The 27893-nt window shown below is 52.5% G+C and overlaps 1 protein-coding gene across 1 annotated transcript; it reads left to right on the plus strand.

Moving 5' to 3' along the window:
- The first annotated feature begins 209 nt into the window (after positions 1-209).
- Ogdhl (oxoglutarate dehydrogenase L) lies at positions 210-26251 on the plus strand. Its single transcript, NM_001395109.1, is given in 24 exon segments — positions 210-325; positions 2210-2265; positions 3769-3973; positions 4969-5139; positions 9882-9984; positions 10339-10454; positions 10613-10767; positions 11570-11716; positions 13148-13238; positions 15809-15988; positions 16131-16259; positions 17572-17751; positions 18269-18421; positions 19020-19122; positions 19574-19702; positions 20413-20563; positions 21481-21608; positions 22537-22715; positions 22920-22991; positions 23078-23203; positions 23300-23372; positions 24601-24764; positions 24913-25067; positions 25672-26251. Coding segments are annotated over 22 exon segments (3033 nt in total). The 5' UTR covers positions 210-325; positions 2210-2265; position 3769; the 3' UTR covers positions 25796-26251.
- The last annotated feature ends 1642 nt before the right edge of the window (positions 26252-27893 follow it).

The raw sequence follows: 27893 nt of genomic DNA on the forward strand, positions 1-27893 counted from the left end.
TCTGGGGGTTCATGGGTCCAGCAGTGTCTCCAGTCACTCAGACAGGGCAGGCCTGGGCTCCTGCTGGCTCCCTGAAGGAGCCTGGCTCTTTGGGGGCCACATGTGGTCTTGGAGCTGGGAGGTCAGCACCTCGGACAGCAAGGGCCGCAGACGGGGCGGGGCGTCTGCCGAGACGTCACGACGCGCGGAATCCCGAGGGTGCGCGCTCACGGCGGCCGTGTCACGTGACCTAGGTAGTTGCTACCGCGCGCCGCTCGCGACCCTCCGCGCATTACCCGGACCTTCAGCCCCCCCGGACCGCGTGGCCCGGAACCTCGGCCAGCTGGTGAGCGCGGTGGCGCGACCCCCGTTCCTGCGAGCTGGCCCCTCTGCAACTCTATCCTAGGTCCTGGGGCAGCGCTGCCCGCTAACCTCAGCCAGGCCCTTGGGGAGGGGTGGGGTGGGGTGTGGGGAACGGGAACGTGACCTTGGTCTCTCCCTTGACTGAGTGCGGCGTTCCTTAGGACCCCCGGCCCTTTGCGCGTTTCAGCAGGCGAATGTAGATTTCGTGGGAAGGAGTGACTTGCCAGCAGTGGGGCTTCGGGCCGGAAGGCTGCAGCCCCCCTCCCACTCTTTACCGTAGAGGCCTGGAGAGGAGCCTGATTGGTACTCTTCCAAGGAGAAGGGGCTGCCCAGAGCAGCACTGAGCTTGAGGAGGTTCCAGGGTTGCATCTGGCGGGACACGCAAGCAGCCTCGAAGTCCCAGGACAGTCCTCAAACGTGTTTTTAACTGCTGTCTCTGCTCTCACTTGAGGAAACGGAGGCCGACCAGATTCCTTGCTAGTAGGTTGAGGTCTCAGCCATCCTCCCACGCTCGTGATGAGCAGCCCTAAGAGGCCTTACCTGATTGACCCTAAGGACCATGCTCTGCAAAGACCCAGCCCTACAGGGTTCAATCCCAAGCCCGTCTGTGTATCTCCTCTCCATTCATCCACCAGTAACCTTCAAACAGGCCTCACTCCCCTTTGTACATTTCCCAGTTCTGGGCTTTAGTTTGGCCCTTCCTTCCTCCCTGTCAAGAAAATAAGCTTGTACCCCCCCTCCCCCCATCGCACACTGCTTCCTAGCTCTTTGGAGTTCCACATCCTCCAAACAGGCGGTGAGTCTGGTTTCTGGTACAAGACAGAGGAGAAAGACAGAATGCAGGCTCTGCTGCTGCCGTGCTACCTCAGGGCTTGGAGGAAAGGGGGCCTCCCTACTCTGACCTCTAGTAACTGATTTTCCCAAGGGATCCATTGTGGAGCAGCCCTCCCCTATGTGCTACTGCAGGAGACTTAGTCTTAAGTTGCCTGCACTGGTTCTGGGGTCGGGTTGGGGCTACTGGATGACATTGTTCCAGAAAGAATGCCCCCAAAAGTTTCCCTCTAGAAGCTTGCACAGGGTACGTTTTGGTGTGTGCTTGCTGCCATCTTACCCTGTATGGGCAGGACCTAACAGGACTAATTAGGGCTCTGGCTGTAGATTTAGAGCTCAGCAGAGCTCTGGGGTCCCCAAGCCCATCTGGCATGGGGGTAGGAATGGCTGGCATCTCCTGCTGGGTTGGGTGAAGGCCATAGCAGTGTCTGGCTGCCCAGACTGCTCTGTATTTGTGTAACACAGTGTTCCGACACTGGGCCAGGCTGGATACAACCAGGCATTGTCCCTATCTGGCCTGAATTGTCCTATCACCTTGTGGGGGTAAAGCTGGCAGAAGGAGCCACTGGGGCACTGTCCCAAGGAGATATTAAGCTGACATCGTGGTGCTGCCATGAGGAAGACACAGGCTCTGGAACAGACAGCTGGCCACTCTCCAGCTTAGTGCCCACCTCTGTGCCCCTCTGAGAATGTTGAGCGCCGTGTCTCCAGCCTTGTCTGACTGTGGTTGCTTTTATTACAACCTATTTTCCTTGCTGTGTGGAATGGGGATGCCGAAGCCCCGTGTTTGTTTGGGTCCTGATGTCTCCACGTGTGACTCCAACTGTTTGACCCTAGGGCCCATGCTTAGCCTTTAGAAAGCTGCTGCTCCTGGAGGTCCAGCCCCAAGTGTCTCACTAAGGGACCTGGCTACATTAGCTTGGGGGTTGAAATGTTGGGAGGGAATCCTGGGGCACCCGAGGTTCAGAGTTTTGCTACCCCCTTTACCCCCTTCTAGAATATTTTCTAGTTATTAATTTTCCTCTACTTGCTGCAGGTCACCTCAGGAAATCACTTCCCTGACTGAGGAACTCACCTGGCCCTCCATTTCAAGTGAGTTTGCAAGGGTGAGGGGAGGCAGCCTAGGAGAGCCATACCTGCCCTTTGGTGGACTTGATCCCTTGCAAAAACTCTAACCAGCAGCGTCCTGACTTGGTTTGACTGGTGGCAGGTAGGGTGGAGGGATGCAGTTGGTGACAATTGGCTGAACACACCTAGGAGTGTTGACTCAGAGCCAGTTCTGGCCAGGACCATATACCCTAGAATATAAGTGTTCTGGGTCAGGGAGTTGTATAAGGGCCATGGGTTTCTGGACTCTGATGGGTGGTTCTAGGGTTGGACTCTATATTGAAGCTTGGACTTCCAAGGCAGAAGAATATTAGTCAGTATTCAGAGGAAGGATCTAATGCAGGCTGGCGTGCTGTGCTGAGCTGGGCAGGGCAGGAGAGGACTTCTGCTCAAAGCTATGGGGTAAGGTAGGACAACAGAGATCCCACTTTATGTGTGGTGGCAGGACCCTGGGGAGGCAGGGGCTTCAGTAAGTCTGAGCAGGGAGCCTTGTAGTTCTCTGTGAGTAGAGACCTTTAAAACTCCTGTTATGGAGGGAGGTGGCTGAGGATGTCTGTCCATTGAAAGCCTGCCCACTAGTTAGGTCTCTTCCTTGGGGAAGGGAAGGTGATTTGACAAGTGAAGAGAACCCAGTATTGTGTTTTCCTGACCTGGTGGCCCCTGGCCTGTAATTACCCTGGGCTGACAGCAGCCTTGGGTGGCATTTGTCCAGAGTGTGAGTTCTAGGTAGCATCTGGGGGCCACAGAAGGCAGATGTAGCAGGGATCTGTCAAGGGCTGGCTTCAGTTCTGCCTCCACCACAGGGACCCCCCAGTCCTCACTTCCGTGAAGTGGGGCTCTTGTTGAAGTCTGGGTTCCTGACCTTTTGGCTTTGCCCAAGAGCAAGGATACCCTGACCTAGTGAGTATTGCACTCCGAGAGAGTCACTGGTCACTTCTAGCCTGCGATCAGAGGCTCTGGGGATAGTGGGTCCTCTTTTGTCTTTCTGAGCGTGTGCTTCTCAGCACCCTTTCCCTGCCTTTTCTGACTGTGTACAGCAAACCCAGTGCCTGGAGGACCCTGGTCCCATTTCCAAGGCGACAGGCTACGTGCCCGTCCCTTGTTGGGTTACTGCCTACAGGGCTCTGAGACCCTGAGGATACGGAAGAGGAGATGGTGGGCTTCGTAGGGTACAGAATCCTGTTGGTTTATGCCCTGCCATTCAGGTCATGTCCATCCTGGTCCATGGGGCCATCAGAGAGGGAGCCGAGGCTGGAGGGAAGGGTAGGAGCACTGGGTTTCAGAGTCCTCTGGAGAAGGTTGCTGAGCTGAGACCTCTTAATTGGAATCGAAGCTGAGCTGGGAGTTCGTCACCTGTGTCTCACCTTGGCTCAGTCTGGGGCCACCTTTCAGTGGGACTGTAGATGCCAGGAGCGAGCTCCCATGTGTCTGAGCTTCCTCTTGACTGAGTGCTGTGCTCTGTGTTTCTTCCTCATTGTTCATGTTCAGAATGAGCCAGCTGCGGCTGCTGCTGTTCAGGTTGGGGCCACAGGCCAGGAAGCTCCTGGCCACACGGGATATCGCAGCGTTCGGTGGGCGCAGGAGGTCTTCTGGGCCACCCACTACCATCCCACGGAGCAGAGGTGGAGTCAGCCCCAGTTATGTGGAGGAGATGTACTTTGCCTGGTTGGAAAACCCTCAGAGCGTCCACAAGGTTGGCACCTGCATCCTATAGTTTACGGGAAGAAGCCGCTGGGGTGGGTGACAATGAGGGGTTGCCGAGAACCAGCCATGACCTCAGTCCCTGTGTCTTGGGGGGGAAGGGGAAGGGGAGAGGCTTCTTGCTTTCTCACTGATCAAAGTATGTGTGAGTCCATCCCCCTTGATGCACCATAGAGATCTCCTACTTGATAGGCCGGAGACCTGCCCTGCCTGGTTAGGCTGAGCTCTCTCCAGATGGCTCTTGGGATGAGATTAAGACATAAATGCATCTAGATGTGCTGTCTGGTAAATACTCCTTGATATCGAAAAGTGAAATGGGAGAAAAGGCAACAGTCACATGATCCAGATGCAAGCAGCATGAAAAATCAAGAAGTTTCTCTTAGCCCACCACCACGGAGTTCTTTTTTTTTTTTTTTTTTTTTTTTTTTTGTTTCTTCTCTTTCTAAGATTTTTTTCTGGTAAACATCTGCAAACATAATGGAATTTCCCCCTTTTCCATCAGCTTGACAGGGAACGGTCCTGGTTTTTGTTTGGTTTTGTTTTTGGCTTTCATCTGACGATCCCAGCTCTTTCCATGTCGGTACAAGAGGAACCCCATTTTTTGTCTGCTTGTTTCTGCCTCTGTAGTATTCTGTCACATGGATGTCACCTGTCCCCAGTAACGGACTTCCCGTTCGCTGCTTGTCTCGATTGCCGTGAATAGTGCTGCAGGGTGTCCTCCTGTGTGTGCACGCAGCTGACTGTAGAAAGAGTTTTCTAACATCGCGAGAGTATATATGTGGGCAGACGTCCCTGCTATAACCGAACCCACATACCAAGGAAAACTGGGGGATGCATAAGGGACCTGGTCTAGTAGAGAGGGTCCCTGAATGGAGGGTCCCTCTGCAAAGTCCCTGAGCACCATGGTTCCCAAGAACACTGAATGCTTCAGGGCTCCCAACTCTTCATGACCTGACCCAGCTGGGTTCTTTCTTCTTCCCTACCTAGTCCTGGGACAACTTCTTCCAGAGAGCCACTAAGGAGGCCTCTGTGGGTCCTGCTCAGCCACAGCCCCCAGCCGTCATCCAAGAGAGCAGGGCGTCAGTGTCAAGTTGCACCAAGACCAGCAAGCTTGTAGAAGACCACTTGGCGGTACAGTCTCTCATCCGTGCCTACCAGGTGAGAGAGATGGAGGACGGGGTGTGGAGGGGGGTGGAGGGGTGTGGAGGGATGCGGAGGGATGCGGAGGGGTGCAGGGATTCTGAGCCCTAATGCCACCTCCACTGAGAACCAGCCTTTGCCATTCAGAGCTTTCGAGCGTGTTGTTTAGCCGGCTTGTCTGTTTCTCCGTCTTGTCATCTGTCTTGTACACAATGTCTCCTAAGTACCCAGGGGAGCACTTAGTAGGTTGCATTTAGCCTTAAGTGTCTGTGGAGCCCTCTGACACTTGATAAGCATTCTCCAGTCTGGACATTCCAAGAAATGGGGACTGTTTTGCAGCAGGAACTTCATTAGCGAAGACGGAACGAATTAATAATTTACCAGACACAGCTCCCCCACCAGCTGCTCATTCTGGAGGCTTGGGCTCTCTCACACTGGGTTCCCTAGGCCGGGCCCGGTGGTTGGCAGTGTGTCTTGGTGACGGTCCATGTTCTCTCAGCTGAACAGGACTAATTGGAGGCCTGTGCTGGTATTGACGCCGTAACAGGTGCAACCATTGAGCCTCTCTCTGTGGGAACCCGTAGCAGAAGGCATTTCACAAGGGAAATGTAGCCTGTGGAGGGTGGTTCTAGGGGGTTCTGGGCTCTTGAAGAGACCTGGTGGGAGGAGCAGCGAGCTGCTACATGGACCTGGGAACATCGGGGCATTGGCAAATGGAAACAGTGTGCTACCTCCAACTAGGCATCCTCTGTGTGGGAGTGTGGGAGAGAATTCCCTGGGCACCTGGAGCCCAAGGGTCACAGGGGGCTGTCACTCGCTAGCCGGAGGACCCGCGGGCTTCGTGCAGCACAGTAACTAGTAAACCAGCTAAGCATTCTGAGACTGCCTGAGGACCGTGTGACGGGACAAGTGGAAAGTTCCACACCTAATCACAAGTGATGGATTGTAGCCAGAACACAGGCATCCTAAGAACATTGTCCAAAACCAAATTTCAGCTCTGCATACAAGGTGCTGGCGAAACAGACGAATTTCGTGTTTAGACTTGGGTCCTTTCTCCAATGTATCTCATTATGTCTCTAAGTTATCCTCAAATCAAGAAGAGTGTGAAATGCCAAATGCTTCTGGTCCCAGGTATTTCCAGTAAGGGAAACTTCCAGTTCATTGTGCTTTCCTAGCTGGGTGAAAGACACTGAGTGACCTCATGGGTGATCTGGACAAGAACAAGGATGGTCAGACTAGAACTGTCTTGTGTGGAGATTAATATCCAGGATGCTGGCTTGAGGCTGGCCTTAGCATAGTGCTCCATCCTTTCGGTTCTGTGCATGTGGTACGTGTGCATGTGTGTATGTGTGTGTGAGTGCATGTGTGTGTGTGTATGTTTGAGTGTGTGTGTGTGAGTGCATGTGTGTGAGTGCATGTATGTGTGAGTGCATGTGTGTGAGAGTGCATGCATGTGTGTGTGCGTGTGTGTGTGTGTGTGTGTGTGTGTGTGTGTGTGTGTGTGTGTAGAGGCCAGAGCACGATGCCTGGTCTCTTTACCTCTTTATTGCCTTGAGATAGTGTCTCATTGAGCCAGAGGCTCATTGTTCTGGGTAGGATGGTTAGCCAGCAAGCTCTCTGGGGCTATCTGACTCCATAGTTTTAACAGAGGTTACTGGCACACGAAATCATGCCTTGTTGTTTATATGGATTTTTGGGGATTTGAACTCATGATCTTAGCCACTGCCATCTCTTCAGTCCATATTGTCATGTAGCCCGGAAGTCTGGCTTCAAACTAGCTCTGTAATTAAGGCTGACTTTGAAGTCCTGATCTTGCTTCTGTCTCCCAAGTGCTGAGATATAGCCGTGTGCCACCGTATCTGGCTTGTTCTTTGTTTTTTGTTTTTAAATTAGCCAGTGCCAATCTCAGGATCCTGTGGATTCAGGCATTGCACTTTGAAGTAAGAGCGCAGTAAGGCAGCACATTGCAGTGGCTGATGTGTCTCCTGTGCTCTGCTCTGTGTTTGGTTTCTTTGTTTCTTTATTTGTTGGTTTTGTTTTTGTTTTTGTTACTTTCTTGCTAGTTTTTGTAAAATGAACGGTGTTGTTTTTCCTGTAGAGGTTTTCTGAGTTGGGGTTTCGTTGACGTTTCCATAGTGTCATTTCCCCGGCCCCTTTGTCTGTGTAAATGAGTTCTGAACTCTAGAGGAGGCTTTACCCAGTGTGGACTTGATTTCCCTCAATCAGCTTCTTGGTGGGGATGGGATGGACTTTAGGGCAGTGAGCAGCCAAGCATGGTAAATATTTCCCTTCTTTTCCTTCTGCGTGAGGTACTTGTCACAGGACAGCTCCCTTTGTCTATGGTACACTGAGATGTACAAGCTACAGCAAAGGCAGGGTTAGGGGGCACTTTATTTTCCCTTTTATTGACTGATTTTCAAAAATAAGATGTTTTGTGCATCCTTCATAAGTAGCCAGTGAATGTTGTTCTCCTTCTCCTTCTCTTCCTTCTCTCCTCCTCCTCTTCTTCCTCTTCCTATTTCTCCTCCTTCTTCTCTTCCTCCTTCTTTTCCTCCTCCTCTTCCTCCTCCTCCTCCTCCTCTTCCTCCTCCTCTTCTTCCTCCTCTTCCTCCTCCTCCTCTTCTTCTTCCTCTTTCTCCTTCTTCTCCTCTTCTTCCTCCTCCTCCACCTCCTCCCACTTAACAGTCTCTCCCTCTACTGATTGGGCTGACTTTGAATTCATGATCCTCCTGCCTCAGCCTTCCAGTTGCTAAGATAACAGGCATGCGCCACTATACCTAACTTTCTTGTTTTTATCATTTCATGTGAATGAGGACATGAAACATATGAGATGGATTTCAGTCTGTTGTAAATCGCATACGCGCGCGCGCACACACACACACACACACACACACACACACACACACACACACACTGCTTACAGTTGGGTCTTTATTCCCAGCCCTGGCAGTGATCAGCACCCCTGTGCTCTCTGGTCTACTATGCTCCAAGTCAATCTTGGTCATAGTCAGCTTCACTTGTCAACCTGACAGGGCTGGGAAGAGAGAATTCCAGCTGAGGCATTGGCTTGATCAGATTGGCCTGTGGACAAGTCTACAGAGCATTTTTTTCTCTTTTTTAAATTGAATACTTTATATATTTACATTTCAAATGTCATACTTCCCCCCGCCCCCTTCTGTGTGGATGCTCCTTCTCCCTCCCACCTACTCCCACATCAGCACCCTGGCATTTTCTTAATTGCTAATTGATACACGAGGGCCCAGCCTACAGTGGGCAGTGGGTCTGGGTTGTACAGGAAGGGTAGCTGAGCAGGGCTAAGCCGTGATCAAGCCTCCTGTCCTTTGATCCTTTCTGCGGTCTCTGCTTCAGTTCCTGCCTCCAGGTTCTTGCCTTGAATTCCTGGCTTCCCTTGCCTTCATCATGGGTCTGTAAGCTAAATAGTCATTTCCTCCCCAAATTGGTTTTGGTCAGTGTTTTATTACAGCAACAGAAAAGTAACTAGAATAGTCTTATATTTTCCCCGTTCCAGAACCAGGCTTCCTGGGAGTTCTGAGAATGCTCTCCATCAGTCTAGACAGTGGCAGCCATCGGAGCTGGAAGCTGCCTTTTAGAACGATAGCATGCATTATGGATTTATTTTAATACAGCTGCGCACTTCAAATGCAGGGCTAAGGGTTTGACCCCATGCATCTGATGACACCTTCTCGTTTCAAAGATGCCAACAATGGATGTTCTCAGAGATGCCATGCAGCGGCTTAGGTGATGTTTCCATAGCCCACACGCAACAGGCTGAGAATAACAATTCCCTGCTGTAGCTACTGACTGGCAATAGGAAAGTTCATGAATTTCCCCTTTAGGGAATATTCCGCTGGCCAAATGGACTCATCCTTCTCTGCTTAGCGATCCTGCTGGGGTTTATTACTGTTTGTCACATCTTACTATTAGTGTCAAATCCTGATTTAGTTTTATAATTAAAATGTTTACAGGGTCCCAAAGTCAAATCTTCAAAATAAGATATTCTTTTTTTTTTTTTTTAGATTTATTTATTGTCTATAAGTACACTGTAGCTGTCTTCAGACACACCAGAAGAGGGCATCAGATCTCATTACAGATGGTTGTGAGCCACCATGTGGTTGCTGGGATTTGAACTCAGGACCTCTGGAAGAGCAGTCAGTGCTCTTAACCGCTGAGCCATCTCTCCAGCCCCCAAAATAAGATATTCTTTAAAAGTCTTTGAAATCTTATACCTTCGATCCAATTTCTACAATTCCTACACCGCCCCATCTCTATGCACAGTAACTTTTATATGACTTTTTCTTCATGGTTTATTTTTAGTTTATGATTTCTTGTCATGCCTCTATGCATTAATTTCTGAAGCCCTCTGCCCGATCTTTTAAATCTTCTCTTTATCACTGCTTTTATTACTGTCGTGTCTGTTAATGCACAAGTGCGTACGTAGGAGACCGTGGAAATGGTTCCATAGTAGCAGGTGGGGCTTTTCCTCAGTTTTGTGTGTATTTTCCTTGTCCACAGTCAGATGCTTTGGAAATTCACACTGGTGGTGTACAGCATGTAGCTTCACATGTGGGTCTTTGCTAATGTCTGCCAGCCTCGTATTGCACGTTTGAACTGAGGCTCCCACCATCTGCCATCAGGGATTCACTGTGGGTGACAGCACAGTAGGAGGTGTGACAAGTCAGAACTCTGAGCTTCACATGGAATAAATATCCACCCAGCCTTATCGTTCTTCCTTTCCCTAGATCCGAGGCCACCATGTGGCCCAGCTGGACCCCCTGGGCATCCTGGATGCAGACCTGGACTCCTTTGTGCCCTCGGACTTGATCACAACCATTGATAAATTGGGTAAGAGGCGGGATCCTTCCCTGTCACCTGGCAGTGCCATGCCAGCTGGTGTCTGTGGCCCAACAAGGAGCTTGCTTGGGCCTGGAGCCTAGCAGGAGCCAGCATCTCTCTGTCTGTGGGACTCTTGCTCCCGGGTCCATTTTCTACTCACTATACAGGGTCCCTCCTGCACTAGGGCTTACCACTTGTCCAGACCCACTCATGGCAGGTCCTTCCCTCCCTCCCTCCACCGATGCTTGCTCAGGGCTTCCAGACAGGCCTCAGGGTGGATGCAGTGGGTTCTGCTGAGGTGCTCTCCGTCCCCCGAGCCCAACCTCAGCCTTTCTTTCTCTACTGCCTTGGGCTCCTTTCCAGCCTTCTATGACCTGCAGGAGGCTGATCTGGACAAGGAGTTCCGGCTGCCCACCACTACTTTCATTGGTGGCTCGGAGAACACACTCTCTCTTCGAGAGATCATACGGCGCCTGGAGGTAGGTGGGCTCAGGAAGGCACGTCTGGCTTAGTTCTAGAGCTCTTGAGCATGTGCAGAGGGATAGACGGAGGGAGGGTACTTCCTTTTTAGTCTCGGACTCTGGAGCCATCACCCCTCTTGCCTGTACCTCATAGACTTTCCCCCTGTCCCCCTTAGAGCACCTACTGCCAGCATATTGGCCTGGAGTTCATGTTTATTAACGATGTGGAGCAGTGCCAGTGGATCAGACAGAAATTTGAAACTCCTGGTGTGATGAAGTTTTCCATCGAGGAGAAGCGGACCCTGCTGGCCAGGCTGGTGCGCTCCATGAGGTCAGCACTACCTGATGGACAGTCTGTGTGGCCGGAGGGCCATGCTTGGTGTCCATGGCAGGGAAACTGGCAGGGCCTAGCAAGGGAAGGCAGGCTGACTTGCTCCCACTGCCGGAGGCCTGCAGAAGGCCTTAGGCAAACCTTGGGGTCATATGCTCAGTTGATTTGATCATCAGAGCCACATAGGTAGGCAGGGATGGGGCTTCGAGAAACACGGCAGCGGAGGTCACACGAGCACAGGCAGAAGTGACAGCCTGTGGCTGTAGGAATGACATGACAGAATGCTGTCCCCAGCATGGGGGTGGGGAGTAGAGTGGGGGTGACAGCACCCCTGGCAGGGGCAGTGCATTATTCCCTGTTGATGCCTTGGAGGAGAGGAGCTGTGGGGGCCTGGAGGAGCACCTGGTTTGGTTACTGGATGCTGAGTGACTTTCTGAGCAGTGGGTGTAGGCACAACTTAGGTATTGGCCGGATAGAGGTATTTGAGGCTTGCAGGACGGTGGTGGGGCAGGAACACTGAAGGATGACTTCTTAGGGAAGTTTGATGATGAAGAGGAGAGAGTGGTATCGGGGAATGGGTGGCAGCTAAGGTTTTGGGAAGACCCCCAAGGTGCCCTGCCTTGTGCTTTTCGTTGGGTGAGTGACGCAGTATCCAGGCTGGGTCCTGGACTATACAGGAGGGAGGTGATTTTGCCCTTCCTGTGTCCTAGTCATTTAACTCCCAGTGCTTGTGAAAATCCCCCAGGAACCCCAACCTCGTCCCTTTCTACCTCTTCTTTCCCCTTACCCTCTCCCCAAACAGGTTTGAAGACTTTTTGGCCAGGAAGTGGTCTTCAGAGAAGCGGTTTGGCCTGGAAGGCTGTGAGGTCATGATCCCTGCTCTCAAGACCATTATCGACAAATCTAGTGAGATGGGGGTTGAAAACGTCATCCTGGGGATGCCACACAGGTAGGACCACTGATTGACCTCGCCAGCGTGCTTGCTTTGAGGGAAAAAGGAGGCGGCAGTCAGGGTGAGGGGCATTGGTGGGATTTGAGGCAATAAAGCAAGGAACTTGATAGGTTCTCAGGGCCGCTGGTCTGGCCTGTTCTTTACTTAGCCAAAGCCACATGCAGCCAAGGCCCCATCAGATTCTCTGGTCATGTTGCTGCTTTCTCCAGGACGGGCAGGACCTCAGACTGTGGGACATGTGTTCGAATCCTGTAGATAAGAAGTCAAGGGTGTGTGTGCGCTTAGGGGATGAGTTGAGTAAATGACCTGAGTTGGCTCCTTTGGACATAGGTCTGTAGAGATGGGTGAACAGTCTGTTTCCCAGCTTAAGGTGACTGTGTTTCACTTGATGAAGACTTGGAATTTTCATTTGCCAGCAGTCTGTGGGACAGAGCTCTGTTGTGCTCTAGAAAGCTGGTTGTGGTTGGGCTAGCACAGGGCTGTGATGTCTAGGGGGCTATAGATGTAGGGGGTGGATAGTTTCTGCCTTAGTGGCCTTTGCGGAGTCTGAGGTTTGTCTGTCGTGGTCCTTTGAGGGGTCTGGTAATGCCCAGTGTCTGGTAGGAGGTTAGGCAGAGCTGTCCCCGTAGCCATGGTGGCATAGAATGCATGGCTTCATGCCTTGGGCTATTAGAATGACAGGAGAAGGTGGCACCTGGAAGACAGAGATGGGTCAGACATCTGCTGGGTGAGCATTTGCCTGAAGGGCTCTCTGGTCAGAGGGGCCCTTGTGGACTGGTTCAGGCTTCCGTGGCATGAATGGTAGCCTCAGGCTGTGAAGGGCTTTGTACAGAGCAGCTGAGGAATGTTCTTTGCTGTGTCTGTGGAGGAGAACTGACGAGGAGGAGGCTCTCCCTTCCTGTGTGGAGCTGAGAATCAGGAGGTCACTGTCACCCTGAAGCCAATGGGCTCTGAAGGGAATGTTGGAGTCACTTATGTGTTCTATCAGGCTTGTGCCCACCCTGCAGTAAGTACCTTGACTAGCGAGTTCAGGCTGGGCTGAAGAATCTGGTTTGTGACTGCCAATTCTTCCGTATTCTCCCCATCTGAGTCCCCTTTGCCCCACCCTGCTCGAAGCTGCTGCTGGCTGGGCTGGAGAGGCACGAGAGACTTAGCATACTAGATTCAGTGTGTGGGAGGTGCCTATGCAATGGGTTGGGTCTTTCTAAGTCATTGATGAGCAGGGAGTCTGCCTGAAGGAAGTTGGCAAACTGGGACTGCCCCAGGGCTTGGTTTCTTGAGGTAGGATTGGAGGATTGGGCCTTCCTTGGGTCCCTGGAGGAAGGGTTCTGATAGGTTCTGTGGCAGGTAGGGAGAATGGCTGTACTTGGCCAGTGTAGGAAGGTGACGATGGTGCCAGGTGACAGCCCTGGACATTCTGGTCCTCAGGGGCAGGCTGAATGTGCTGGCTAATGTGATCCGCAAGGACCTGGAACAGATCTTCTGTCAGTTTGATCCCAAACTGGAAGCAGCAGACGAGGTGGGTGTCATACTGTTCCTGGGGTACCCCGAGATGGCTGGTGTCTGGGAGGTGGGTGTCATACTGTTCCTGAGGTAACCCCAGAGGGCTGGTGTCTGGGAGGTGGGCTGGGAGAGTTTGGGACTTGAACTGCAAGGCTGACAGACGTGGAAAGAGTCCCAGGGGCTGGGATGCATCAAGTCCCTAAGGCTTTGGGAAGTAGGAGCTGTAATGGATCCTCCAGGCCAACCTTAGCATTGCCAGCTGGTGAAATTGAGGCCCAGAAGGGGGCAGGGGCTTCCCTGAAGTTTCTCCCTTGAGATTTTGTCGCTGAGCCTTTGTGTCCACAGTCCTTTTATCAGCCTTCAATGAATTGCTGGCTCCAGAGAGGCGTGGGTGGACTGATGGGTGGTCCATGGCCCACGAAACTTACTTTCTTGTTTTCACCCTGCGGCTTGCATGCCACTGAGGCTCTTAGCCATGCCAAGCCCTCGGCTATCCTGCCTGCCTTCTCTCCTTGGCTCCACTCAAGTCACCATCCTTACCTGGGCACTGGGTCTGTGCTTCCCACTCCTCTGTCTCCCTGCTTTGTTTCTTCTCTGGCCCCGTGTGTGTGTGTGTGTGTGTGTGTGTGTGTGTGTGTGTGTGTGTGTGTGTGTGTCTGTGTCTGTGTCTGTGCCTGTTCCTGTGTGTCTGTCTGCCTGTGTGTGTTTGTGTGTGTGTGTCTGTCTCTGTCTGTGTGTCCGTGTGTGTGTGTCTGTATGTGTTGTGTCTGTGTGTAGGGGGGTATGTGTGTTATGTGTGTGTGTGTCTGTGTGTGTGTCTGTATCTCTGTGTGTCCTTGTGTGTGTGTTGTGTCTGTGTGTTTTATGTCTGTGTGTGTGGTATGTGTATGTGTGTTACGTATCTGTGTTGTGAGTTGTGTATATATTGTCTGTGTCAGTGTGTGTCTGTATCTGTGTCTGTGTGTATATGTCTGTGTGTGAGTCTGTGTGTCCTTATATGTGTGTCTGTGTGTGTTGTGTCTGTGTGTGTTATGTCTGTGTCTGTGTGCCTGCCTGTGTGTGTGTGTTACGTATCTGTGTTGTGAGTTGTGTATATATTGTCTGTGTCAGTGTGTGTCTGTATCTGTGTCTGTCTGTGTCTGTGTCTACTTCTACATCTGGGTATTTGTGTGTCACCCCATGTGTTCATCCATGTCTACATGTTCAATTGTTTTCTTCTGAGAGGGAGGAGAATGTTGTCTCTGAAACCCTTACACCCAGCACAGGTGTTTAGATGGTTAAAGAAACTGGTCCAGGAGCACCTGACACATGGAGCTAGAGCAGGCCTCGTGCCCACATGGCTGGCTTCCCCCCGCAGGGTCTTCCAGCTTCCTGTTCCTGTCGCTCAGCCGCCTTCTCACCTGTAAGCCTCTGTTCGCTCCTCAGTAGAACAGTCACAGAGGACCCTGCCCAGGATGGTGTGAGGAATGAAGAGAAGATTCAGGGGAAAAAAATGAAGTTTTTGTCTGAGTAGCACTTTTTTCTTTCATTTCTTTTCTTTTCTTTCTTTCTCCCTCTTTTTCTTTCTTTCTTTTTTGTAAGATTTAAAAATTGTAAGTATTTTTGAAAGGAAAAAAAATATGATTTGGAAAAGAAAACAGTTTCTCCGTGATACTTCATCCCTGTGGTGTGTTGGTGTATGTGTGCCTGCGTTTGTGGGGAGGTGTTCCCTGCAGACACATATCTTTGTCCAGGAGCCATGAAAACAGCTCGGGGCACTGTAGGTATCTGGCGATTTCACTCACCAAGTCGCCTCTGTTCCGTGCCAGCACGTAAGGAGCTTGCTTTGTTGGCTTCTCGCAGCTGCGGTGCTGTGTGTCAGGACTCTGCCTCCTGTAGTGAGCACCCCAGTCCTAGCAAGCGAGCTCATGACTGTAGCTGTTAGGCCTGAGAGGCGCAGGGGCCTGAGAGGCGCAGGGGCCTGAGAGGCGCAGGGGCCTGAGAGGCGCAGGGGCAGACACTGTGGAGCCTCCCCCGGGGCCCACCCACTCCACGTGCGGCCCTGCCGGCCCACAGCTGTCTCTCTGTTGGGTTTTCCTTTGCCAATTGGATGGATGCAAAATGATTTAAGTCTAGCATCCTATTTTGAAACAAATCAACTATTTTGAACCTCTGTGGTTCTTGTTCTGAAGAATCCCCTTTTGCTCATTTCCTTGGGACCTTGGCATTTGACTTTACTCATTTGCAAAGCCACTTTGCATATGGAGAGCAATTATCTCTTGCCCTGTGTTTGGCAGACCAGCTTGTTTTCCCCCCTGGGTACTGTGCCTGGATTTCCTTCCCCTTGCTAATGGAAGATTTGTCCTGCCTTCGATATCTTACCACATAGGCACTTTATATATTGTTTAGAAAGTACGCATTCTCCACTCCTGGGTCCTAAAATGTCCTCTAACACGTCTTTGGTTTCATTGATGTGAGGAGTAAGGTAGCCATTGAGCTCTGGTACGATCTAAGAAGCCTGGCAAGTCGGCCTGGCATGGTCATGAGCTGCCCTGCGTCCCACACTGGAGGTGTGGCAGGTTCATCCTATCCCACCCTTACCCTCAGGGCTCTGGTGACGTCAAATACCATCTGGGCATGTACCATGAGAGGATCAACCGTGTCACCAACAGAAACATCACACTGTCGCTGGTGGCCAACCCTTCCCACCTGGAAGCTGTGGACCCTGTGGTTCAGGGGAAGACGAAGGCAGAGCAGTTCTACCGTGGGGATGCTCAGGGTAGGAAGGTGAGTTTCTCTGCGTCCATAGAATGGCACCTAGAAATCAGCCTCTGGGCTGAACGGGGCTCTGAGACCCTGAGGATTTGGAAGAGGAGATGGTGGGCTTCGTAGGGTACAGAATCCTGTTGGTTTATGCCCTGCCATCCAGGTCATGTCCATCCTGGTCCATGGGGATGCCGCCTTTGCCGGCCAGGGGGTCGTCTATGAGACCTTCCATCTCAGCGACCTGCCTTCCTATACCACCAACGGCACCGTGCATGTCGTGGTCAATAACCAGGTAAGGATGTCGGCTCCATGCTAGGCTGCATGCATGAAGTCCAGGCTGTGGGTTGGTGGGAAGTGTGAGGCGGCCGTGGTGTTCACACCACTGCCCCACCGCTTCCCAACACACGTGACTGCGGGTAACGAACCCGATCCTTAGCCCAGCACGGAACCCCAGGCAGGGAGCCTTGTGTCCTAGAATGAGAAATCGGTAGATATATGACATACATGTACTCTATGCACATCTATATGCATTTGTAGACAGTTTTGTAACTACTGGAGGTTACACGCCCATAGACTCAATTGACCATGGATCCAAAATATTCAGACCAGGTGTGTGGGTCCTGCCATTCCAGCTGGTCCTTCATAGAACGTTCATGGACAGTGCGAGCTGTGGGGTGAGATCGTCTCAGAAAATCCAGGGAGAATGCCTGCTTAGCGTATATGAACCTTGGGTTTGAACCACAACATCACACATACGAAAGTATTCAGGAAAAAAAAACCCAAAGACATTAACCTGTATAGAACACGAACAGGCTTTTATTTTTTTGTTCTCTAAAGTTTATAATATAGTGACTGTTTACATATGGTTTACATTGTGTATATGATTAAAGGTGTAGAGACAGATGTAGATTCTATGCAAATTCTGTAGGACTGGGGTCCTGAAAAACTTCTCACAGACACCTAGAGACCCCCATGTGTAGCAGCACAGAGGACAGCACAGTGGCTGGCAGCATGGCTCTAGGTGACCTTGAGCTCTCCTGAGCACACTGGTCTTAGCTGGTAGCCGTGTTCTCCCTCCGGGCAGCTGTCTCCTACGACTAGAAACCCTGTGTCCTCCGCCTCATTGGCAGCAGCATTTAATCTCCCTTGGGTTTTGCTGGGGGGCAGGACTTTAATGAGACTTCCTTATAGATGAGGTCAGTGATGCTGGGCACATCTGGTCAAAAGCTCTGCGGTCCCTCTGGTGGATCCGATCCTCCAGGCCCGTGTACCTGTGCAGCACAGGCGCTGGGAGAAAAGTGGGCCAGCCTCCTCACTGCGGCCACTGCCATCCCATAGCAGCTGCTGTCATAGCTGGTCAAGGACGTGTTGACCGTTACCCCTTCATGTCCTGTATGTCCTAGGTACCCTGATTTCCCTCACTCCCCAGCTCCCTGATTTGCCTGTCACCGTATGTCTAGCTCAAAGTGAGCGGGAATTCTGGGTACAGCAGTGTATGCCTGTAGTTGCAACTACTCTAGATCCCAGGATGGAGTCCAGACGTAATGAAATCCTGTCTCAAAAGAGAGTACACAGAGGGGTACGTCTGTCTTCTGCCCTTGCAGATTGGCTTTACTACAGATCCCCGAATGGCTCGCTCCTCACCTTACCCCACGGATGTGGCGCGGGTGGTTAATGCGCCCATCTTCCACGTGAACGCGGATGACCCAGAAGCCGTGATCTATGTGTGCAGTGTGGCCGCCGAGTGGAGGAACACCTTCAACAAAGATGTTGTTGTAGACCTGGTGGGTCTGGGATCCTGACTGAGGCCCAGGCAGGGGTGGAGTAGATGGCTTGTTCCTGCTATGATGAGTGTGTTTGGGGGTGCTGGGGCCAGGATGCAGTGAGTAGCCCATTCCTGACCTGCTAAGAAAATTGGGTATGTTTGAGGGTGCTAGCACCAGAGCAGGCTTAGTAGCCCGTCCTTGCCAGTAGCAAACAAACCAGGCGATTTTGAGGTATTGGGGCTAGAGCAGCGATGGGAGCTCTTTTCTGCTGTGCTGATCAAGCTTGGTATATTTGAGGGTGTTCCTGTGTGGTTAAGGCTTCAGTCACAGCTTCAGCACAAGGGCCAGAAATACTTTTAGACTGAGGGTTGGTGTTACCAAGAACCAACAGTCTGTGCGAAGGCCTAGGCATGGAACATTCATTCAGGGACAGGTGAGAGCAGGCCCTCTGCAATGCTTCAGATCAGACCCTGGCCTGCATGTGCACTGTGCTCACAGCCTGTAGTAGGGACTGAACCCCTGGCTGCCCGTGCAGGTCTGTTACCGCCGGCGTGGCCACAATGAGATGGACGAGCCCATGTTCACGCAGCCGCTCATGTACAAGCAGATCCACAAGCAGGTACCCGTGCTGAAGAAGTACGCAGACAAGCTCATCGCCGAGGGTACAGTCACCCTGCAGGAGTTTGAGGTAGGTGGGTGGGACTTGTGGGCATAAACCTCAGGTGGACAAAATGGGAACACGGGATGACTGCAGATGCCGTCAGCCCAGTGCTAGACATCGAAGGTTTAAAGGCGTAGCTGACGTCGTTCCTTGTCTCCAAAAGTCTCTGGGTTTAATAGTCTCAGGAATTTAGGGCATGGGTGCTCCTGGGTGCGCATTGTGACCTACAATAAGCCAAGTTTCAGGCAGGAAACGGATCTTTCTGTAGGGATGTCCCGTAAGGATTCTCCAAATGGTATTCTTGCAGTGGGATCATGCCTAAAATGGTTATAAACATGTTAGTCCTTCTGCCTTTATGGTAGAAGCTCTGAAAGCAAGGTGTGAGTCTCTCCTCTGTCTCCCTGGATCTCCTTCCACAGCACACCCGGGCTCTTCAGGCTTTGCAGTATCTGTCCAGGACCACTCTGAACTCTATCCCTAGGCCTCTGACCATGGCATCTCAATGAACCAAGAAATAGAGTTCTAGAACCTGGTGACGGAGATCAGGGCTTTTGAGCCTGGACTGACTGACCCTCTTGGATGCCTAATGTATGACTGTCCGTCCACACCTTCCTCTCAATTACAGGAAGAAATTGCCAAATATGACCGCATCTGTGAGGAGGCCTACGGCAGGTCCAAGGATAAAAAGATTCTGCATATAAAGCACTGGCTGGACTCGCCCTGGCCTGGTGAGTGTGGCCCGTGAGTCAGGGATGCCCTTGAGCCTCCTCTGAGCGCTGGTGGAGGAAAAGGACTGCGGCTCTGGAGAGCAGCTGCTGCAGACCTAGAAGCTGAGGCCTGCACAGGTGTGAGTGGTCCCTGCAGGTGGAGGAGGTGGCATTAGAGCAAGTGTGGCCACCTGTGCCTTGCAGGGATGGGGTGGGTTGTACTGGGGCGGATGGTACTGGGGGTGTCTACTAAGGGGTCCAAGCTGGGCCAGCTATGACCTCAGGGTTTGGAGTATTAGGGCAGGCGTAGGAGCTATGGCCGAGGCTCTTTATCTGTGGCAGATCCCAAGGAGGACTGATGTCCCTGGAGGTAAGGAATTGCAGCCTTCCTATCCCCGGACAGAAAACTAACCAGGGGTGTCAAAGTCCCCTCACCTCACCACCAGAGTATGAATGGAGTCTGTCCCCTCAGGCTTCTTCAATGTGGATGGGGAGCCCAAGAGCATGACATACCCTACGACGGGCATCCCTGAGGACACGCTGAGCCACATTGGCAATGTGGCCAGCTCTGTGCCCCTGGAGGACTTTAAGATCCACACAGGTAAGGCTGCCGTGCAGGCTCCAACAAAGTTACCTTCAGAGCTGACACTGTGTCCCTCGGGGAGACTTGATGCGATATCAGGGAGAACAGAGACCGTTTCATGTCCCCGCTTAGCCTCTTGGTTTCCTGGTTTGGCTCTCAAAGCCTCGTATGGCTCCTCCCCATGCCACCAGCTCTGCTCCCAGTGACATGGGGAGGTGGGCGTCATGCACACCACATTCTAGCTGGTGCCAGGGTGACGCCTTGGATTGCTGTCTTGAATCTGCCAAAGGCAGCCTCCAGGTTACCCCTGGGCCGTTTAGGGGAACAGGGAAGCTTATAGTAAGATGTCTGTCTCCTCTAGGTAGCTTCTAGGCAGCTCTCACAGTATGCACGAGGTGCCCACTGATGGCACCCATGCCGAGAGCTGCATTCTGGACACAGTGCAGGGGTCTTGCTGGGTGTGTGGTATCTGTTAGCTTAGTCTCCTCTTCTGGAGGGAGGGACAGACCTCCATGGGAGTGTCAGAGGGAATTCTGACCGAGTATATTACCACCTCCTCCTTTGGAGAGGAAGCTCAGATCAGCCCTGGTATGGCTATAGGTTAGGCAGGAGAGTCTGAGGGGACCACCCACGGACTTTGCCTTCTCACTGAGCACACAGCCCAAGGCTCTGGTGTGTCAGCTATCCAGGCCCGAGGCTGAACCGTGTTCCTCACCCCCCGCCCCCAGGTCTCTCTCGCATCCTGCGTGGCCGTGCAGACATGACCAAGAAGCGCACAGTGGACTGGGCCTTGGCAGAGTACATGGCCTTTGGTTCACTGCTGAAGGAGGGCATCCATGTGCGGCTCAGTGGCCAGGATGTGGAGAGGGGCACATTCAGGTGAGGCTGAGACAGGCTGGGCCCTGGTCCCCTGAGTGCTGGTCTTGTCTTCATTGAGTCCATGGATCTCATAACTCAGCAAAACACAGGCATCCCGGGGTTAGCCTTACAGATTTGAAATAGACCTGGCTCTCCAATCCCCCTCTCTCAGAACTCCCTGGGGGAGCGGGGCATTTGTTTGGCTAAATCCATAGCCAGGGCCAAGTTTTGAGACGGGTGCCTTCCCTGACCCTCATATGCCGAGCTGACTGGTTGTTCTAAGCTGGTAGTCACTTGTGGCCCTCAGGAGCCTTTATTTCTATAATTGGTGACTGTGTCAGCCGGAGTTCCCCCTTGCTGCTTGAGTTTTGGGATCTGAGTGAGGACTCATAATTCTTCTAGGTTGGGGCCCTCAGTATTCAGAGTCTTGGCTCAGTGTCATGTTCATTGGCCTCCAGGCCCACAAGCCATTTTTCCATTCCTGGCTCATTTCTGCCAGCCTGACTAAAGCTTGGGATCCAGGCAGCCACCGGTTGCATCCTGAACTGCATGCCAGTCTTTGCTGGGCTTGGGCTTCAACCCGTGGCCCCCTTACTCTTAATCTCGGGGTTTTCACAGTGCTGCCCAACTCCTCCAAGTGGGTGTGGTGGTTGGGATGGTAGGACATGTAAGAGATACTACCTTGAAGATGTGGCCTGCTGGGGTCTTAGGAGGCACCCTGCTTCTGGGATGCTGGCAAGGCAGGTCTGTGTGGGTGGCCGGCAGTCAGGGAGCAGGGCTGGTAAGACACTGTGGGAAAGGAACATGATGCTGCGTAACCTTGGTGTGGCCGTTTCATAGGGCCTGATAGGCGCTTCTGGACATAACGAGACCTACCTACCTGCTGCTGCCCTGTGACAGCCTCCTTGCTCTGTCCCTCTCCTGAATTCTCTCCGCAGCCACCGGCACCATGTTCTTCACGACCAGGACGTTGACCGGAGGACGTGTGTCCCAATGAATCACCTGTGGCCTGACCAGGCCCCCTACACTGTGTGCAATAGCTCCCTCTCAGAGTATGGAGTTCTAGGTGGGTGGGCGGCTCACTGGCGTGCCTCAGCGTCTGGGAGGGCAATCTCAGAGAGTGGGAAGGAGGACAGAGATACTCGGATGGCCCTGAGGAAATGTGGTGGCACCATTTCTTTCCAGAGACATCTGGGAAATGAAGTCATGTCCCACATGGGCCAACAGGCATCTCAGCTGGGGAAAGGGGATATTTGCTTGTTTTCTTTCTGTTTGCCATCTCTGTTGGGGTTTGTTTCTCTGTGTAACAGCTCTGACTGCCCTGGAACTCGTAGATCAGGCTGACCTAAAATTGACACAGGGCCACCAGCCTCTGCCTCCCGAGTGTGGGGACTAAAGGTGTGCACTGCCACACCCAGCTTGCTTTATTTTCTGTATGATACCTAAACTCTTCCCCCAGATGCAAGGCACAGAGTGTCCATGCAAAAGCCCAGGAGAGTCCATAGCAGTTTGTAGCTATGGACCACCTAGCAGAAGCCATGAACACATGGTCTCAAGCCACCTTCTCTATCCTCCACCCCAGGAGCCCAGTGCTGGGGTTCACCTGTGCCTCCCCTTGGCTTACCTGAAGCCAGCACTCTTGCCCTTTTACTTCTGGGGCTTCAGCCCCACCTGTGGGAGTTGCCTGTGGGCTTGGGCCTTTCCCAGGAGCTTCGCACGGTTTTCAGGGGTCTTTTTGGCTGATGGTCTATGTGGTGTCCCCAAGGGCCACATACAGATGTACATGGCTACATATAGTGTAGGAAAAGCTTCCACATCCAGGAACGCACATCCTGGCCTCTGAGGCCCAGGGAGCTCCTGCCCCTTTCTGGCGTATTGGGAAGGTCCAGTCGGGACTGGTAGCATATACTGAGGAAAGGCTGGATTTAACTGGAACCACTGCTGCTTGGTGACATTGCACTGAGCTCTGTCTTGTCTTGATGTCCTTTGCTTAGGCTTTGAGCTGGGCTATGCCATGGCCAGCCCCAACGCCCTGGTCCTCTGGGAAGCTCAGTTTGGTGATTTCCACAACACAGCCCAGTGTATCATTGACCAGTTCATCAGCACCGGCCAGGCCAAGTGGGTGCGGCACAATGGCATCGTACTTCTGCTGCCCCACGGCATGGAGGGCATGGTGAGGGCTGGAGGCCCACGCAGGCCTACCACAGGAGGGCAGGGTCACCCTGGATGCCTTGAAATGCCTTTCAGGCCCTCGGGACTTGTGATCCAGACTCGTGGGCGAGGTGGGAACGGGCACAGACAGGGTTGTCTCGAAGCCATCTGGACACAGCCAGCCTGAGGTTTCTGCAGACTCAGTCTGGGTCACGCGTGCTTTCAGGGTCCAGAGCACTCCTCAGCGAGGCCAGAGAGGTTCCTGCAAATGAGCAACGACGACTCAGACGCCTACCCTGTGAGTGCTGGCTGCTGTCCCCAGGCGGGGAGCGGAGACCAGGCGTGGGGTGCCGCTCCTAGCCACCCACCGGCTGTTCGCTGCAGGTGTTCACCGAGGACTTCGAGGTGAGCCAGCTCTATGACTGCAACTGGATCGTGGTGAACTGCTCTACACCGGCTAGCTACTTCCACATGCTGCGCCGGCAGGTCCTGCTGCCCTTCCGCAAGCCTGTGAGCCGCCCTAGCCTTCCAGCACCGTGACGGTGCAAGGGTTGGATGTGGGAACCCATAGATGGAGCTCCTGGCGGCTGGCTTTTTGCCTTCCAGCTCATCGTCTTCACACCCAAGTCTCTGCTGAGGCACCCTGATGCCAAGTCCAGCTTTGACCAGATGGTGTCCGGTATGTGTCTGATCTGGGCCGGGCGGGTCTCCTTCACTGGGGTGGTGACCTGCGTGGTCTAGTGGCTGATGTGTGGATTCTGCCCCTGGAGCTCCTTTTGTCTTCTCAGTCTCTGTCCTCATTGTCCCCCCACAGCAGCTCCTGTCCCGGTCCTCACCTGTGACAGCATTGGGAGATTGTCACCTTGGCTAGATCAGATCACTTGGAATAAGCTCCAGGGTCCGGGGAGTTGGCGGGCTCTCTTACCTGTCAGTAATGGGAGGCAGAGCAGTGCCCTGTTTGCTGAATTCTGAGTGTCACACACTCATTTTCTACCTATAGTTTCACTCATGGACCAAATAGGCATCACGGGGAACCTGTGCGTCCCTCCAGGAAACAGGGCCAGGAAGGCGCATGAAGCCTTGGAGGGTGACCCGGTCAGGGCGGCACAAGAATGAAGCCTGTGGCCAACGGCAGATCTGGCTTGGCTGAGTCCTGAGTAGAGACTGTATTTAGCTAGTCAGGGCCTCAGCAGCATGGACACTTGAGTTTATTGTTGTGTGGTTTGTTTTTTTTTTTTTTCTACGTTGTTTTTGCTTGTGTGTCTGTTGTGGGAAGGCAGCTGTAGTGGACGGTCAGATCCCAGTGCGACTGGCCCCCTGGGAGACTGGTAGCTCTGTCCTACTGCTGTCAGCAGCTGCCCTCTGTGTTTCGGTACCCTGGGAGGGGTGGTGACACAGGGACATCACAACAGCTCTCTGAGGAGTTTTAGAGCACGCTGACTTCAGGAAGGGGAAATGGCCAGGACTGGGAGATCGAGGCTCTGCTATGGGTCTAGGGAGGAGTGTCAGTGGCCTCCCAACCACTCAGTTTGGCACATGGGGACGGGTGCCATGTGTAATGTGGGCACAACTGGGGGAGGGGTTCCAGATCTGGAGCAGGATGGTGCAATCGTGGGCCCTCACGGTACCTTCTCTGTCCTTCGGGGCCCTTTCCATCCCTGCACCCCAATACCTTGAATGTGTTCCAGAGCCTGCTCTTGTCCACAGACCTGCCTCCCCTCCCCCTCTGACCACGCAGGGTATCATCTCCCCTTTTATCCATCTCTGGGATCAAAAGCTGTCTCGTGGAATCAGCCCGGCCTGAATCAGCTCAGTAGCTGGGAAGGACCCAGGGACGGTTGGGGTGCTCTGAGTCCCGTTGCCCTTCTGGGTGCTGATATCCCTGAGGTGCCCGGTCCACCCTTTAGGAACTAGCTTCCAGCGGATGATTCCAGAAGACGGCCCCGCGGCACAGTCTCCTGAGCGCGTAGAGCGGCTCATCTTCTGCACAGGGAAGGTGTACTACGACCTGGTAAAGGAGCGCAGCAGCCAGGGCCTGGAGAAGCAAGTGGCCATCACACGCCTGGAGCAGGTTTGCCGAGGGTCTTGCCTCTGTAGCGATAGACAAGGTCAGCTCACCCGCCCCGGGCTCAGGCATGTGTGCGTGACTGACGAGCACAGAGCAGGCCCCGTTCATGTTGTCGCTCCTTGACTGTGCCTTTGTATCTCTGCCTCCCCAGATCTCTCCATTCCCTTTCGACCTGATCATGCGGGAGGCAGAGAAGTACTCAGGAGCTGAGCTGGTGTGGTGTCAGGAAGAGCATAAGAACATGGGTTATTACGACTACATCAGTCCACGCTTCATGACTCTCCTTGGCCACTCCCGGCCCATATGGTACTGGACTAGAGAGCTCGATGTCTACCTCCCACCTCTGCTAGCCTAGGTTTTCCTGCCATATCGGCAGTGCCACTGAGAACCAGCCTTCTCTGGCAAGCATTCAAGCCCCTGCAGGTTCTGAGCTCTCTCTGTCTACAGGTTAGCACTTCAGGGTTGGGGGATTGCCAGTGGGACCTTTAAGGATAGTAAACCAGGATCAAATCTCAGACCCTCTTGTGTGACTTGGATGACCTCCCTTTAGTGTTGGCCCCTAGGCTTGCTACTGCCTCCCCTCTGCCAGAATGCAGTAGTACAGCGGTGTGTGCAGGCCAGCCCCCTGAGGTGCCTAGCAGGTGGCAGCCACTGGTGCTCAGTGTGGGCATCTTTGTCTTCATGAAGATGGTGGCAGGGATGAGAATCGTGGAAACAGCCCAAAGTGTGTTTGCTTTCAAAGTCTGTGTCTCCATGGTCACGGAGTGGGCAACTTCTGTGTCCTGTGGCTGGGTAGCTGAATTTGGTGTAGGCCCACAGCAAGGGCCTCTAAGTAGAGGACCGCCCAGGCAGGCAGTCTTCACGCCTGTGACCCTACCAGCCCTTCTCTGAGCTGACTCTCCTCCTCCAGGTATGTTGGCCGGGAACCAGCAGCCGCGCCAGCCACTGGAAATAAGAATACTCACTTGGTGTCGCTGAGGAAGTTTCTGGATACCGCCTTCAACCTGAAGGCCTTCGAGGGCAAGACGTTTTAGAACGAGGCCACGTGTGCTCAGATCTTGCTGGGGGAAGTTATCTGGAAACTCCGGGGCTCCAGATGAACCACATTCATGTAGCAATTGGGACCAAAGAGTAGCACTGTAGGCTTTGGTCTCTGTTAGACCATAGCCTTCCTTACATGGATGGGACATAGATGGCCAGCCCTGCTAACCTTTCTGGATGTGTGTGTGTGTGTGTGTGTGTGTGTGTGTGTGTGTGTGTGTTGGTGGTTTCTTTAGCTTTACTGGTCATGTCCCTAGACAGCCACTGCTCCCATCCTGGCAGACTTAGTTCCGATCACCCCACTGTCTTCACCTGTCAATTCAGAGATGCTCTCTGCTGTGATCTTGGAAGTAGAGAGCTCAGCCCTAACAGCAGGTGAAGCTCAGCCACACCACGGGATGCAGTGAGGTGTGGAGACCAAAGCGTAGAGGAATAAAGACTTAAGAAAGCCCTGTTGTCCTCCTTTCGTACCGTGGGGCTGGGGAGGGGTGTCCGGGAGAGAAACATGTCTGCTCCACAAATTCCCCCTTGAGCTACAGGCAGGCAGGACCTTCCTGCTTCTCCCTTGCTGAGTCTGCCCCTGCTAAGATGCTGGGGGGACCCAGGCGGGGACACTAGGACTTTGTACAGATGGTTGCTGCGTCCTCTCCCCAGAGTGCCTCCTTGGAACTAGATGCCAGGACCTCCAGGTGTGGCTTCATGCCACTTGGGAGATGTATGTGTGGTTCCTTCTGTTTTCTCCTCTCCCCTCCCCATCTTTCTTATGGAACCTGAGGTCTGCACATGCTAGCATGTCTACTGCTGAGGGACAGCTGTAGGCGTGGCTTTACTTTTTGTTAAGGTGTTTACAGTGTCACATATGCATGCCTGCTACTCTCTCTCCTGTCGTCCTGTGCCTCCTGTCTCTTCCCCATCCTCACAGATTTCTCTTTCAAGTCCTTATCTTTTTTGTTTTATTTGATGAGTCATCAAGATTAATCCCAGGTATTTGTGACTGGGTCAGGAGCTATTCATTGGAGCTCTGTGGACTTAGAGGGCATATAGTTAAGACTGAGGTCTGTCCCAAATCTATTGACAGTGTGTATGGTTCCTCTGTTTCTGTGTCTCTCTGTCTCTGTCTGTCTCTGTCTCTCTCTCTGTCTCTCTCTCTGGTTTGGTCTTTTTATGGTACTGGAAATTTAGTCCAGAGCCTTGCATATGTCGAGAATTCGTTTTGCTCCTGAAGTATATTTCCAACACACGACAATGGATTAGTTCACTGGGTTAGGGGGTCTGTTGGAGAAAAGCGCTGGCACTATCAGCCTCAGGAAAAGTTCCTTGTTTTCAAGAGGAGAAGGAGGAGGAGGAAGAGGAGGAGGAGGAGGAGGCCTATAGGAATAAGATAATCTTACCTAGAATAGACCTAAGGACACTGACAATGTGGTTCCTTTTGGAACATCCTTAAGTTGCACTGGGGAGTATATAGTGCCATGAGTTTTAAATTCAGCTTTCAGCCTACACTTATTATTCTACCACAAGATTACACAGAAGGCTAGAGGGGCCTCCTATGCAAAGAGGGTGTTTCAAATCATTAAGTGGGGGAGAACTGCATGAAGAAAGGACTCCTACTCCCCTAGTAAACGCTGCCTGGGAAGTAAGGGTTTTAGTTTTAGGATGGTCTGTGACCACGTTAGAGGGCCAGGAGAAGAGGGGTACTCTTAAATAATTATAGCCTGTTTCCGAGCGTGTAGAATGGTGGTTAAAGTAACCTAAGCATCTAGAAGGATGCATTACAGATTCTGGAAGAACACAGCTAGTCATGTCCTGACACCCAGCAAAACTGTTGGGAGTGAGGACGACAGTTTCCATGATAAAAGCAGGCTGCAGAATTCATGACTGCCACACCCCTGCAGAAGATGCTGGAGAGAATACCTAAGCCAGGAGACAAAGATAAATATACCCACAAGGCTACAAGAAGAATAAAATAAACGATGCTTAGCAGGGGAGAACTAAGAAATACCCAAATGCCACAAATCAACAAACAAAACGACAGGAATCAATATACACTTTTCAGTAATAGAATAATTGTGGTTCTCTCATCAAGAGATAAGG

This window comes from Rattus norvegicus, chromosome 16, assembly GCF_021556685.1.
Source record: "Rattus norvegicus strain SHRSP/BbbUtx chromosome 16, alternate assembly SHRSP_T2T, whole genome shotgun sequence".
Classification (NCBI taxonomy): Eukaryota; Metazoa; Chordata; class Mammalia; order Rodentia; family Muridae; genus Rattus; species Rattus norvegicus.